Here is a 16,167-nt window from a genome sequence, read left to right as displayed (position 1 = left end):
AAACGAAATTAATAAATGAGATCTAAGGTGTCAATTAGTACACTTTAGAGGTGTTGGTAGGTATTTTTTCACTTTGGACATGGGCAGGCTAGCTGTTTTTCCTATGCTACCGTACCTCTGTACTTAATCCACAGAAATAAGAAAGAAAGCAACTATGCGTTTTCCCCAAAATGTTGAACAATTTCTTTAACTGTTGGTCGGTGACAATTAAAGACAGACCTGTTAGACACTCATGCTGCACTCTGAACTCCACATCCTTACTTTTTGCTTTGCTACATAAAAGGACACACTACTTCCTGCACTGGTAGTAAATATTGGCATTTATAGGGCAAAGATGGGTAAGTGCAGAATCTTAAACTGATGGTGTTAGCAGTTGGTGTTAAAGACAGAAGTGTATGCTTTGTTGCTTGCTAGGACGATGTAGCTAAGGGGGCTGGTTGGTTGTATAGCGCCTTTCTAGTCTTCCGACCACTCAAAGCGCTTCACACTACATACCACATTCACATACTAATGGCAGGTGCCAACTGCTTATCAGTACAAAGAAACTAATTGAGTCACAGACACTCACACACCGAAGCCTTCAGGAGTAGTTTGGGGTTCAGTTTCTCGTACCCTGTAGACTTGCCTGCACTCTTACACTCACAATCTCATATTGAAACCATGTTCTTTTTTTCTGTCAGGTCAAGGGACATGATTCATGCATGGAACAGTTTCTCATACTAGGGAGGTTGCTAATTAGAGGCTATTTGTGAGACTAGTGGAGCTGGAGCTGAACTACTGAGCGGGACATGGCATTCAGATAAAACAGTCTATCAAGCCAGTGGGGCCAGCTAAGATTAGCCTAAGCAGATGCAATGTAGATATAATGCCACCGTTTATCTGGTGTTTGCTTGGGTGAGCGTAGGAATTAAAGACTGTTTAAAGGCACGTTAGGTCTGGGTTACAGAATGGTGTCACCTGTCAGAGGACCCAGTAGATCTATGACAGCACAGCCTGATATCCACGGCAGCGCAGGTCAAAACATCATTTAAAATGAATAATGGGCTTCCAATAGGAATGCTCACCCAACTTTTGGCACATTTTGATAACTAACTATAACTAGGTGTTTTGTCCTGGACTGCTTCTCTCATTATTTATAGGCTTTAGTTTTTTTCCATCATTCACTGCTCATTTCTTCAAAGGCTGAAAGATGCACACTTTTTGGTATCTACAACATTGAGTTTGGCTTGCTCCCTCTGCCATCTGCTGCTCCTACTAGCTCTCTATCCCGTCCCTGCTGATAAAGTGGTACTGTACATCTGTGAACGGATGTCATGGCGTCAGTCAGCTCTCACAACTTCAAAGATTTTGTTTAAATGCTGTTTCTAAGCCAATTTAAATGTACTTTTAAAACTTCCTGAACAGCACGCAATCATTTTTTAGGGTATCTGACAAAGTTTTTGCTCTTCAGGAAAAGCCTGATTACTGTACTTACTTGAGATCCATTTGACATGTAAGAGGTTTTCAATTCTTTGTGTCCTGCTATGGTAGCTATCAATGCTAATGCCCAGCTCATTTCAGCTTAGTCTAGAGAGTAGCAGAACAGGCATGTATTTAAAAGAAATGTCATAGATCATTTGATTGGTAAGTGAAATAAAACTCCATGAGAGCACTTGGCTTCTAGGGATTTGTCTCCCGTCTCAGTAGGAGGCCTCAGAGACCTTTGCATATTCCTACCAGTAAAACAAGATGCCGTCACCTTCTCCCCGCTCTGATATTCCCTCAGCATGCTCTCAAAATAATCATTAGGCTCGGTCTAAGAGCCTCATTAAGACCCACTAAAGAGGTCATGAGTTCTGCTTGCACTCTAATCAGAAGTGAAGTTTCACGCTCTGCTGCAAAGCCAGATCACAGTTTCATCTCCTTTGAGACCACAATCAAACACAAAGAAATGCCTGTAATTATTCCAAACTAAACTGTCGATTACTGAAGGGGATTAAATACTGTAAAATGATTATGTTTTCACAGGACCACAAGGTGATTAACTGGTGCAGTTAACAAATGTGGCATACAGTAGCTGCAGCAACTATCTAAGACATTAATATTTTCATACTTGTGATAATATTGCATTGATTATATAGTTATAGCTCAATTGTGTGACACGGTGCCGATAAACAGAAAAGACAGGCAGGAGTTACACATTCAGCAGATGATGAAATAAAATAGTATTTCAGTGTTTGACTTAATTGTTTTTAAAGATCTAACATTTGTCTAAGAAATCAATCAGCTTAGGGAGAATTATTTTTTTTTTTAGATTTAGATTGCCTTGAAATGAAGTCCATGTCTTTTCATATTTGGCAAATGAAGAGTTTCATGCCCAAAACTATACTAATATTCCACCACACTCCACTGAAGTTAGAGTAATAAAGATGTAAACTGTGTCTGGTTATTATGTCATCTATCCAGCAGTATCTACTGGTCACTATATGATGAATTGTCTGTCAGCAGGGTGTGAACTTAACACCCACCAAGTGTCAAATGCTCTTAACAGCGAGGTCAGCCACACTGCCTGTTAACTTTATGGTGATATAACATGAACACCTCAGCTTTATACTGTGTTTGGCCTTTGCAGAACCCCAATTGGTGTGTCACTTTGGGATGAATTGCAAGGCCGGTCCATTATTGAAGTTATTTCGCACGTTTTAAACAATTGTTGAACAAAGAAAACTCAGAAATCTCTGCTCTTTCTAAGATGAATGTGTTTAATTATCTCCGCCACGAGAGAGTCTCATACAGCATAAATAATATGAATCTTCTGATGAAGAATCAAGACACATCACCTTTATACAGTGGTGTAAACAAGACATAATTGTCTGTAAAGAGGAAACACCTGTTGTCTCTTAAAAATGGCACTAAAGGACCCACAGTCAGAAGTATCAAGAGAGTTATGTAAATTATTATTTAACCAAAGTATTGGACAAATTAAACAGAAAATCAGGGTATCCCCAAATTCATTAAGATTCATTGTCTGGGAACCATTCAGTTCAATTTTATTTATATAGCGCCAATTCATTCAATTCTCATTGCACTTTTCCTATAGAGCAGGTCTAGACCGTACTGTTTATAATATTAGAGGAGAGGAGAAAAGAGGTGCATCATGGGAAGTATCCCGGCAGTCTAGGCCTATAGCAGCATAACTAAGGGATGATTCAGGACTCACCCAAGCCAGCCCTAACTATAGGCTTTATCAAAGAAGAATGTCTTAAGCCTACTCTTAAATGTGGAGATGGTGTCTGCCTCCTGAACCCAAACTGGGACCTGATTCCACAGGAGAGGAGCTTGATAGCTGAAGGCTCTGGCTCCCATTCTACTTTTGGAGACTCTAGGAACCACAAGTGACCCTGCATTCTGGGACAGCAGTGTTGTAGTGGGGTAATAGGGTACTATGAGCTCTTTAAGATACAAAGGTAACAACTTGTTATTCCAAACAGTATAAGAGGAACATTAAACTACTGAATATTTACCTCCCCTACAAGATTTATTTCAATACTATATGTAGTTCACATCTCAGCCTGAGAAAACAGTTCTATAATGTTGTCTGTGTTTGTAGACGAGTTTTGTTGAATCAGATAATGTGCTGACTGTCATATTTACAATTTGGCATAAAATGTGCCTCAAACAAAACATTTTTTACTTGACTTGTTTTTACATGACCAAATAAAGACATAACATTAGTGAGACGCAGTTTAGAAGTTCAAGACCTGTTGTGATTAAAATTGGGTTACTGAACTAAACTAAATCTAACTGTGTTTCAGCCCCAGTAGCCCTCTCTCCATCTCCTTCAGGAGGGCTTTTAAACTGAAGCTATTTAGAGCAGAGATCCATTGGTCCATGCAAAAATACTGCAATAATTGGCTTGATAGGGAGGCTTTTTAGCCTTGACAGCTGAAATTACTTGTGACACCGGCTGCTCATTTGTAGCACTGCCCTCTGTCTGTGAGCAGGTGGTGGTGGTGAATTATTTCCCGTTTAATGCATGCTGACCACACATGTAGAAGAAAAAACGCAGGTTCATTCTTTATGTATTTAATTCAATGCTTTCATCACCCCAGTTAAAACCAGCAGCCTTTCACTCTGCTGCACACAAGTAAAGGGGTACTCTGGTAACCCTTTAATTAAATAGCCTACTTGTTGAGTCAAACCTTCAGGTCAACCTGCTTCATTGTGATTTATGGACATCACTGCCCACAAGTTACTGTCATCCGACAACATTGTAATTCAACTGATCACGTCTTCTGTTTTTTGCCATCCTGCCAACAATCCACTTAGTGACTGCCAAGCAGGGCGTTTAAAATAATCAAGGTGTCCCCCCCCACCAGTTAGAGTACCTTGACCTTCATTGTGGATGGGAACACTGCTTTAGACAGCGATGAAGTTGAATAGACAGGTACAATACCACATATTGGCTTTCTAGAAACTGAATTACAAACAGCATCTTTATGCTACATGTAAGTGTTCTCTGCTACTTGTTGTCATGCATCTACACGGAAAAAATATTTTCACATTCTCCACAGCAGTAATTGACTTGTGCAGTGACCTGTTTTCTTTGTGTGTACAGTATTATGCACATACATTATGTACCTTTGTATGTATTTAGGTTGGAGGAGTGAAATGTTGCTACACTGGGAGGTCTTTTATTGCACACAAGTCTCTCATGGTGGGTTTTAGGGCTAATGTTGAAGTAAATTTCTAAATTTGACGATATTAGCATCAAAATTCCAGTGCACATCAGGAATGTCTAGATCGACTTAATTTAGTACGTAATTACAAATCTGTCAGTGAATAACAAGTGTGCACTTTTAAAAGACATTAGACATTAGAATTACATGATACACATTTTAGACCCCTTAGCCACCAGCACACCAAACCTGAATTAATACTGATGCAACATTTTAATTGAAGTCTACAGAGTTTCCAATTAATCTAATATCCAATGCACTACTGTAAATGCTTTTTCAAGATCGAAAACCTGGAATTACTTGTAATTTAGGAATAAAAGAACCAAGGACAGAAATGAATAATTAATGGAATTCACACAAGATTCAAATGTAATCATTTAATTAAATTATAGAATAAAAATATGTTATTTGCATTTTTATACAAAATGTGGTTATCAGCCTTAAAAACATCATTTTGCTGCTCTGTGTGTGTGTTCAACACCCTTCCTGTGGGAATCAACCACTGATTGAGGGAGAAACAATCAGCGAGAGCCTTATTATGTGGAACCCCGCCATCAGACTTGTAAATAATCACACCAGCTAATTGATTGAATTCAACAGAATCACATGTCCTCACCCATGACTCACAACACAGTATCATCATCCTCATCTTGTCATGTTCAGCGGCGTGCTCGGAAGATTTCCCCGCACAATATTACACTGATAAAGCCGTGTCGCTTGTCACGGTCATTTTCATCACCTCACTAGATTACAAATGATGCAACTCTGGCAAAGTAAGTCAAAGAAAACGCTACATAACAGTCTGATAGCTACTGTGATATTTATTGATGCAGTTCTTGATAATCAAGCCACTCACTGACTTTTTGTCTGATACAACCTTGAAAGATCTCAGTATATACCAAAGTAACACAACATCCATCTGTCGTCTTCTTTATTTAACTCATTTTCTTCCTTGTCAAAACATGGTGCCTACATTACCTACAATGCACCTCCATCGCTGACAGTTGGGTCAGGGGTTTGGATGTGTTATGCTAGTAGCGGCTAATGTAGCCTCGAGCCTCTAGCCTGCAGCAGAGATTAGGAGCGGTCTACAGAGGTCTGGTAAGCTCACTTCTTTATAACTTCACACCCCCAGATTTTTTTTTAATTTTCAAACTTGTAGTCTTCAGCCCCAACTGACACTGACTCAAGTGACATCACTTGAGGCAAGTGACTCACTCCCCAAGACCTGTAAACAGACTTTGATGTGTAACATCGGTGGAGTTCCCCTTCAGTAAGGTTCTCTATATCCATACTGGTGTTTTGACTGAACTTTTTTAGCCTGACATATTGTGTAATTTTAGGCTTTGTACTCAATATTTGTTAAATTTTTACTTTTAAGAAATAAATTGACTTTTGAGTGTGATAAGAGTGGATCAATGTAAATCTCACGTCTATAAGATAAGTACAGAGCTGGGGTCAGGATGTGTTTAACCTAGCATAGCATAGTCTAAAGGCAGGGGGAAATCAGCTAGCCTGTCTCTCTCCAAAGTTAAAAAACATGCCTACTAATACCTCCAAAGCTCACAAATTAAATGTTAAAGTGATAATTTGTGGTTTTAGGGGGAGTTACATGCTGTAACTTTTTTTTGGAGAACAACAGTCAGAGACAGGGACTGTGCTGAGTTCTTGTTGTGAGAGTGACCATCGCCACCATCATTCCTGTACAGAAACAATAACCAAAACCTGTGCCGAATCTGCCAGCCTCTGTGAATTTAATGCCTGACGAAGGTCTATGACTGGAATATTGTTTTCTCCAAAAAATGTAGTGCTGACAGAAACAGACTAAGCCAAAACCGGGTTAATTGAAACTATCTTTTAACTTCAGTGTATTCAACATCATTCACTTCCTGCATTGCTTTGATTATGCCTGTCACTTCATGTAAATGCAGTCTGCTGTTTATTTTTCATTCCCGACAGTGTTCAATATGTAGCAGTGAGCTCGTGTTTGCATGCGTGCCACCAGACGTCAATGCATTGACACATTTTCCTCAGGGTGGAGAAGCTTTGTACATTTTCAGGGATGTTTGAATACCTCTGGCAGCATTTCAATGAAACTTGACACCTGAGGGATGAGCTCCCTTGAGCTGTACGATGGAGCCAGTAGTTAGTCAATCATGACGTTCAATCCTGTTAAATGGCCAACTTCTCCATTTGTCTTTCAGGCCAATAAACTTAGAACCAAGACCCTGCACAACACACTCAACCCTGTCTGGAGCGAGACCCTGACCTACTACGGCATCACCGACGAGGATATGGTCCGCAAAACACTCAGGTACTCTCAAGTGTATGCCCTATGCGTGATCAGAATGAAGAGAAAGACAAATAATGCAGGAAGGAAATAAGCAAGGAAAGAAAAGAATAATGTGAAAGGAGGAAAGGTGGAAGGAACACCAGAAAAGGAAAGCAAAGAACGAAGGAAAACGTAGGAAAGAAAGATGAATAGAAGGTAGGAATGACAGATGGCAAAATGGAGGAAGAGGAATGGAAGAAAGGAGGCAGAAAAGAAAATGGCTGAAAAGAAAAAGAAAAAAGGGAAAGTAATGAAGCAGTGATGTTTGGCACTTTCTCTTCTTGCTGACTCTGGAGGTAAATCACTTTACTACAGCCTGTATTTGGCAACAGCCATTTTAGCCAGAAATAAGTGGTGTCGTTATCTATCCTGTGTATTCCTTTTCACTACAATTTATGATACATGTTTGTGTTTGCCAAGGCGAACCTGAACATGCAATATCCCCCGACCAGTTTAGCAGCCGGGAAATCCTTTGTGTAATCTCCAAACAGCACTTTTGTTTGGGTGAGATAACTTCCTGTTTTGTTGATCATTTGAGAATATACTAAAACCTGGAACAGAAACCTCTACTTCCCATGATAAACATGACACTGTTCTTTGCTCCTTTATTTTTACCAAAATGTTAACACTGTGGTGGAAGTAGGTTATGTAATCATATGCGTAATCATTTTGGTAGCTACAGTACAGTATACTATATATCCCAGTGATAGGTGGGCCGTATGCAGTGGAGGATTTTAGTTTGCTTTAGTTTTCTGTTTCTCCCCAAGCATCTAAGTAACCACTGTGTGTGTGTGTGTGTGTCTAGTGTGAATGTTGCACTGTTACACAGTTAAGTCTTCTTACTCCTACCTGTAGTTGAGTTTGTTGTACACTCAGAAAAACAGGTGTCGTAGCAAAAATTGATACTGATTGGCTGTAGTGGCCGTGCAATTTTTATGCATTTTTAGGCAATGTCAGTCTGTTGGTCTGTCACATGATATGGGCCGAAATATCTCCAACTACTGGATGGATTTGTACTGACATTCATGGTCCCCAGAGGATTATTTTTTCCAATTTTTCTTTTCAACTTTTTAGCTGTGACTACTGTGTTCTGTGTCAACTCACCTCTTGTCAAGCTGTGATGTTTTACCAACAGTGGTCTATGGGAAATGGTGTTCGTTAAAGGCCGCTGAAAAACAATTACATAAACAACCATATTAGATTGTTAATTCCATTCTTATTTAGACACACGTGATCAACACAACATATGGTAGAAAAAGGCTATGTTGGCTGGATTTTTAGTTATTAGCATTATTACAAATGTCAGTGGGAATTTGTTTTTTTACTCCTGGAAGCTCCAGTTTCACTTTGACTCTCTATTAGCCTCAGCTGTACATTATACCTGCTAAACATTCACATGAGCATTGTCACTGTGAGCATATTAGCATGCTGATGTTAGCATTTTGCTGAAAGCACCAGTTTAAAGTACAGCCTCACAGAGCTGCTAGCATGGCTGTGTCCAAAATCACTCTTACTATATAGGGCACTATATTCACTGTCTGCAATCTTATTTGACTGAGTGTGAATTTCCACAATGGAATGAAAAAAAGAAGTCCCCATATTACAGGATGTACACTACATTATGCAAACAGTTTGTAGATGCAAAAATTTACAGATGTGCAACACTAAACCTTCCATCTATTTACTACCCATTATATAGGAAATAGTGAATGAAGCATCACTTCTGGTAAGCCTCTTTAGAAGCATTCAATACTGTATTTGTCATATTCGTGTGTAGTAGTATGTGAACCCAAATGCAGATGACCAGGAAGCAGTATGAGGGTGAAGTAGCCAGATGGCTACAGTGTTTATTGGGGTGATGTGGTTTACAGGCAGGTACAGGCAGGCCGGTAGGCAGACAGGTAAACAGGGAACAGGAAAATGGGTTACCGGCTGGCAGTGGTGGAAGCAGGGAAGTGAGTCCAATGACTAAACAGTTCAATAGGGAGCAGGCAAGATCCAGTATCCAGCCAAGGTCCAAGGGAGACAAAGAATCCAATACAGAACTCATGTTAAGAATGCCAGGGAAGTGGGCACAGGAACCAGGTACAACAAAAAGTGCACCCAACGGCAACACACAGACGGGCACTATATCAGACAGGAATCACACCATGCAGTTACAAAAATGATCCAACACTGAACAAAGAAAGAGACCCAGACTAAATACCCTAGGGGAAGTGAGACAACGAGACACAGGTGCAAACAATCAAGGAAGGGCCGACAATCAAAACTGGAGGGAAAGCAAACAAAGACAGGAAGTAAAACCACAAGACACACAAGGGCAGGAACACACTACAAAATAAAACAGGAAGTGACAAAACCTTAAACTACAACAGTATTGTGTGTTGTAATGAACTTGACATCATCAAGAAGCTGGTAGCGTTCTTTCTACAACCGCCACCCAACTGGATGTGCATCCATTTATGCATGATAGGCTTTATAGGATTAATGGCTGAGGAATGCACAAGTGCTCATTAAATCATCATAAAATGTTTTAATCATCATATAATAAAAATGTGATTGCGTTATTATTATCTTCAAACCTCAGATTACTTATTTTTGAAAAGTACATACTGTGTCTCACAGCTGGTGAAGTAACTGGTGTATCATTGTTATTGCCTGGCAACCTTATCAACACTGCAAATATTTTATGATTATTTTGTGTTGCAGAGCAAGAAAAATATGACTGTATTGTTACTGCATTGAGTACGTTGACAACAATGAATGTCAGCAATATCGGCAACTTCTCAGAGATGTAATCTGATAGACACTTGTCTGTACGCACGCCAAAAAATCTATTCACATAACAGCGCCTTGATTAACCATTTTCCAGGAACAATACTGTGAGAAAGGCCTCCACATTCCCAGACAACACTGTTCATTTCTTTTTGTAAATTGAAATTTGAATTCAGCACCACCTGTCCATGCAGCAGATAAGTTATTTTTCATCCATTGACTTTCATTGGGATTTTGATTATGCCACATCCCCTACAAACTATAATGCTAATACATATTACTCATGCACAAAGGCTGCATGTTTTCCTCCACATGGCAGCTGATTATGCAGAGAAAAACACTTGAAACAAACAGTATTCCACTACATGAGCCTGATTTAGTTATCATGAGTGTGAATCATGTCATGTCAGGTCTGTGAGTGCTTACATAGGGACTGCTCTCTGCATTTATTTGAAGACATAGATCCACTGAGAGCAGCGTTGTCCCTCACCAATAATTGACATTCATTATAAATGTAATGAAATGGCGGAGAGGAATATAGATCTCCAATCTGGAAAATATAACTGAAATTCAGTGTACAGTATGTGTGCCTTTGTCTTCAGTGGTTTTGAATTGAGAGCTGTCTTTCAGTTCACCATCATTATCTTTTGTAAGCAATTATACTCTGTAATATAATGAATCTTCTTTTTTGTTGATTTGAAGAATACACTGGTTTTCAAAGGAAGTTGTCATGCTTTGAAAAGAGGATGTGTGTTGTGTCTGTGTTTGTTGGAAACGGATAGAAAATGGGCACCTAACACAAATAAGTAAACAGACTGAATGTACCATGCACCGCGGCACAATTCAATTCAAGCTGGACTAATTGAGTAAATAAGACGAGCACAGCAAGATATGTTCAAGTTAAAGTCGTAATTTGGTTTTAAATGATTTTGACATGATCAGGAACAATGTCATTTCTCAGTCATCTGAAATATCTCTGGACTTCTTTCCTGTCTCATTTTAGTATATTTGAGTCTTTTGATCCATACATGGCTGAATGCTTCCTAAAGCATAATTATCCCATCATTTTCTGTCATGCTGATCGAGTCTGACAAAAATCTTATGAACTCCTTCACCGCAGAACTACTAGGGCTTTGTTTCACTGCTATGAGTCCATGAGATTCAGTGGGAGTAGCTCTATAGTTAAGTGAAGATTTTGGTGAGAATTGAATCCCTGTGATGGAGGATGATGGATTCCAGGTGGAAAATGACTGGTTTTATGGTTTTAAGCCTCTTCTGAGCAACAAAACCTCAACCTGAGCCTCACTTCATTCATGCCCCCTCTACCTGCTCTGTTCTTCTCCTCTCAGGATTTCAGTGTGTGATGAGGACAAATTCCGCCACAACGAGTTCATCGGGGAAACGCGAATCCCCCTCAAGAAGCTGAAGCCCAACCAAATCAAAAACTTCAACAACTGCCTGGAGAAACAGTTACCTGTAAGTCCAATGTGCCACACAGATACTTGTTGTTTTTGTGTAACGCAAACATGTGATTTTGTGGTTGTTTTTTTAACAGAATAATTTAAAACTCTAAAACACAGGAAAAGCAATTGGACAAAGTTGTATGATTAAAATCCGCTACATTAAATCAAGTTTATATTAATTTGCTAGATAATCTACTGTACTCTTCTCTACAGTACTATTCATTACTATACATTGCAAAACAATACTACAATATATTTTACTATACTTCAGTATATACTATACTATACTCCACATTATGTTATACTTTACTATACTACACTATATAATACTATATTATACTCCCGTATATACTACAATATACTTCAGTATATACTGTACTATATTACACTGTACTATACTCCAGTATATACTATACTATACTTTACTATACTGTACTACTAGGTGAAATACATTTATTAATATTTCAGATTATTTTGACTAATAAAATATTCTGTGCTGCATCTTATATTCCAGAAATATCTCTCCTGTGTGTTGGCTGCATCTGCATGTTGTGTGTTGCATAGTCATATATAATATCATATCACATATGAGATAAGGGGTTAACCCAATCAAAGTGTGCCCTGTGTGTCTAGATTTATATTAAATGTTAAACAAGAAACTAATCAGGAAATCATTGGAAGGGAACACTGAAGAATAGAGCAAGTTCTTGAGCATGTGGGTGGCCTAGGTGAATAGCTCTATCTGTTTGCTAAGTAAGAATGCATTTTACTGTATATTTTTCATATTTTATGCAAACCAGATCATCACAGAATATTATGTAAAACCTTGGATTTAACATTTCATGGCTGCAAAGTGGTTTATATTATGTATGGGCCGTTTTATTTTTATTTTTATTTACTGAAGGACAGAACATGGCAGCGACTGATGGGCAGCAACCGTCTGACCTTAATGTGTGTCTTCTCTATCAGCTATGGTGCCATGTGACTGTCAATAGATTGGTAGATTATATATTATACTACATTTTCCATCTTCCTGTTCATGAAATTACCAACCCAGTAATGCAATCAATAGTACAGTAAAAAAGGCAATATCTAAGTTGTTTTTTATTGTCAAGGTATTATTATAATGATGTTAATTAGAAAACTGACATACTAAATTCAGATAGTAATATGTGCAGTTATCTCTTATATTGTAATAGTTATCTTTCAACATAACATAACCAATCTCCAAAAGGAGTAGTTAGTTCTGCACATAAAACATTAGCATAATCTTGCCTAAGATGCTGTACATCCCAACAAGGCAGGGCAAGGCTGTTCCATGTAGTACATGTTGGTAATTGCATGAAGAACACCAGTACAAATAACAGTATCCATAAGGATTTAGTTTAAAACACATGACAGATTAGAGCATTGGGTTGTGAGCGCATGAGTGGGGTGCGGGAGTGGATTATGTGTTATGAGAGCATGGGAGTGGAGTAGAGTGTCATTGAACTGTGATTGAATATCCTTTTCAAATTGCCTTCACAGTTTATGGTTTTAAAAAAAAATGAATACAGTATAATTCTAGATCGTCCATATTTGGAGTGTAGAGCACTGCCTTGTGTTTGGAGAGACAAATTCGTGTTGCTCCTCTCATATGCTTTGTTGTCTGTGTGGGAGTGTGAAATAGCATCCAAAAATACAAAATATGCTCGTGTATAACTGGTATCAAACAGCCACGGTGCATTCACCAACCTAGGCCCTGATTTTGTCGAGGTTTATTGAGTGTAAATACATGCTACGCTTCCAAAATGACCATATTTTAAATGTGTATGGTGGTTATCATTTGTCATACAATGATTACAGAGTGATAGTGCCAGCAGAAATCACAGACACAGTATTGGTGTTAAAAATCTTGATATTTCTGTGTATAAAATCATGACTAGTGGGTAAAGGTGTGCAGTTTACAATTTGCAACATTACCTCTCGTCGTCTTTGTGGTTTAATCAGAATATCAGGTGATGACAAGAGAAAAAGACTTATGACCCTGATGAAGTCCACAAGCCGAATCGTGTTGTTGTTGTTTTTGTTTAAACGGTGTAGTCCCTCATTCGTCCAGGCATGTTCCATCGTAGAAAAGGTTTCAATCGTAGCCATCTTCACCTCACTGTCTTCAAATGTGTGGACACATTTGAAGACAGTGAGGTGAAGATTCTAAGTAGAGAGAAGAGTTGGTTTGAAAGAGGTGTCAAAGAAGCCATTTTTGTGAAAAAAGAAAACCCCTCTTTGAACAGAAATGGTGGTCTGAGATTCAACCTGCCAACGATCTATCACAGTGTATTATCACCATGGTCAAGCCAATCATATGCTAATCAGGTACTTAACAGGGATGAGGGAGGGGCAGCCAGAAAACAATAGGCCTGATTACTGATCACTGGGCCATCATGGAAACAAAAGAAGGGCAGTTTCAGGTGAAACTAGGCAGGGTAAACAGCAGAAACTCAGGAAGACTCCTCCCTGAGGGCAGGGCTTAAGCAACACAGATTAGCTTAAATTTCTGAGTTCTCAGACCATTTTTCACAATTGAAAATGACTTCCGGATGGGAGCCGAAACGTCTTGATTCTGAAAACAGTGTCCAGATGACTACGATTGAAACCTTTTCTACGTTGTTTTTGTTGTTTATACTTGACCTCTTCAGGCTTTTTACCTTCTCCAAGCATCTTGGAAGTAGGAGAAGTTGTGCCAGAAATCGCAGGAGAAAAAGACTGCACAGTGTGATCAGTTTGGATATTCACAATAGATGTTGTCAGTGCTGATATCTCACTCACAAGTATTTTCAGAGCCTCCACCACCAAAAAAAGCACCTCCTGACAGTGAATTACAAGATGTTTCTGGCTGAATACATACCTTCACCGTGACTAAACGTGAAAATGATTGGAGGTAGCCCTGACTGAAACCGCAGCCTGCAGCTTTTTAACAGCTATCTACAGCAAAGAGTGGATGGATTTGCTTCCTTTTAGTAAGACTGGAGGAGGTTTTAGTAGATCTGGTAGCTGAGACCATCACAGCATGCAGTGGCTTTTGGAGTAGCTGTAGAGCAGATGTTTGTGTCAAACTCCATAACTGTTTTTTAGGGGTTTTCTGTTCTCTCTCAGTTAGGTTGCTTTGCTATTTTGCACCGCCCTGTCATATGTCTCACCCTAGCAACGGAGAGTATAAAGCACAGTTTGGCCATTTTCAAATACAAATGCTTCAAGGCAAAGTGAAGCTATGACCGCTGCTGGTTGCAGAGAGAAAGAGCTCAAGGCAGAAAGCTCTCTGCTCTGCTTGCTCTTGAAGTAGCGGATAAGGAGTTCTGTCTGAACACAGGATGTTGTTTGCTGTGCTGGGGAAAGTAGAGCACCGAGCATTTAATCATCTCATCCAGCAGCTAGCAGTGCCTGTCTTATTGATGGTTTTGGCCTGACAGTGGAGCATTTTGACTGCCTTGTCCAGCTCATAGCTAGAAAACCTGTGGAATAGACTTGTCACAGGTTGAAATATAGTTAAAGAAATGCAGAAAATTAGATGTAGCATAAAAGTCTAAAAACCTTTCTACCAAATGTATACGATTTTTAAATGATTTATCTTCTCATCAGTAAATCAACCAAATCACCGTGAATACTGGGAATTTATAGTGCTGCTAAAATTTATACATGTTCAAGTTAAAGCACCCAGGCCAGCACCCATGAATGTGCAGCAAACATGTGCCTGAGGGGACCAGAATATTCAAATGTACACTGAAACAGGCTCGGAAGCATTCAGGATAGTGCCTCAATTGTCACCATAGATAGTTACCACCATAAAAAGAGGAAACGGCTATACATGAGGGTCTTTGGAAGCCTTGGTAATCTCAAGGTATATGGACAACTGTGTCCTTGCTAACATTGTGACCATTCACCCATTTCTATCTAATGGATGTGCCTGCCAGCCTCAACTCTGGATCTGCCCTTAGCATTAGCACCAGTAGACAGCAAGAGGGCTTGAACAGTGTAAGAGCCAGCAGCCTAATCTGGCAATGAATCTTGGATCAGTGTCTCTGCGCAGTATATTTCTCTATTCCCTCAGGTCAGTTGGACAATGAAAGGCTTAACTGTAAGAGATGACCACAAATTTGTAGCTCACCCTGTTGCCATTTTAATTCCTGTTTTTTGAATAGCACTTTGTCTCATTACAGTGCATGTAAACCAATGTTTAAAAGCTGTTGATTTGTCTGCCCTGGAAGCTCAGCTCCAGCAGTAAACACACAACACTGAAATATTATCACCTCATAAAGTTTTTTGTGGTGAACGTGTTAGCAAACAGTTTTTCAGATCCAGCAGTTACAGATCAATATTAGCATTCAGTCATGTTTCTGATCACCTGGTGAATGGAAGTCCAATATTCAGTCTTCTATAAGCTTTGTTTTGGTCTCCACCAACTCCTGAGGGAAATATCTGGCTTATTAGCTCCTAAATGCTCCACTATGTTCACCAGCTAGTTGCTAACTGTGTCTGTCTGCCGTTTAATGCTGGGCAGGTAGTGTACTGTGAGTTTTTAAGAGCTTTTTCTCTGAAAACAGCTGCCTGCTGCTGCTGAAAACGATGCTGAGAGTGAACAAAAACCGTAAAAGGTAAAGGTACTATAAATCTCCGAGGGGAATTGCAGAGTTGGGTGATAATTCTCTGTAGGTTTGTCACTACTATCGACCCCTTTCATATGTCATGTGATCCATTGTTAATCTGAAAATATTGACTATAGCTGTTTAAGTGCTCCGAGAGATGCTCCTCACTGCTATGTGAAAATAAACGACTGGCATGTTTAGCAGAGGAGGCACATGACTGTCTATAGCCTCCCTTGGCCAACAAAGGGAGTTGGCAG

General features: G+C 39.3%; 1 protein-coding gene and 1 long non-coding RNA gene across 3 annotated transcripts in view; one reads left to right on the top strand and one right to left on the bottom strand.

Annotated features, from left to right (window-relative positions):
* LOC122887848 overlaps positions 1 to 9,268 on the bottom strand; it is a 95,989-nt gene extending 86,721 nt beyond the window's left edge. Inside the window, exons 1-2 of the long non-coding RNA XR_006380621.1 lie at positions 8,980 to 9,268; positions 8,155 to 8,218 (exon numbers count right to left, since the gene is read on the bottom strand). This is a non-coding gene — a long non-coding RNA (uncharacterized LOC122887848). The remainder of the gene's footprint in view (positions 1 to 8,154; positions 8,219 to 8,979) is intronic.
* Positions 1 to 16,167, top strand: part of doc2b (double C2-like domains, beta) — a 131,844-nt gene that overhangs the window by 91,429 nt on the left and 24,248 nt on the right. For both annotated transcript variants that reach the window (XM_044221449.1, XM_044221450.1), the window contains 2 exons: positions 6,923 to 7,032; positions 11,175 to 11,301. In XM_044221449.1, the coding sequence (XP_044077384.1) occupies positions 6,923 to 7,032; positions 11,175 to 11,301 (237 nt within the window). The remainder of the gene's footprint in view (positions 1 to 6,922; positions 7,033 to 11,174; positions 11,302 to 16,167) is intronic.

This window comes from Siniperca chuatsi, linkage group LG14, assembly GCF_020085105.1.
Source record: "Siniperca chuatsi isolate FFG_IHB_CAS linkage group LG14, ASM2008510v1, whole genome shotgun sequence".
In the NCBI taxonomy this organism is placed as follows: Eukaryota; Metazoa; Chordata; class Actinopteri; order Centrarchiformes; family Sinipercidae; genus Siniperca; species Siniperca chuatsi.
This window is presented reverse-complemented; position numbering and strand designations above follow the sequence as displayed.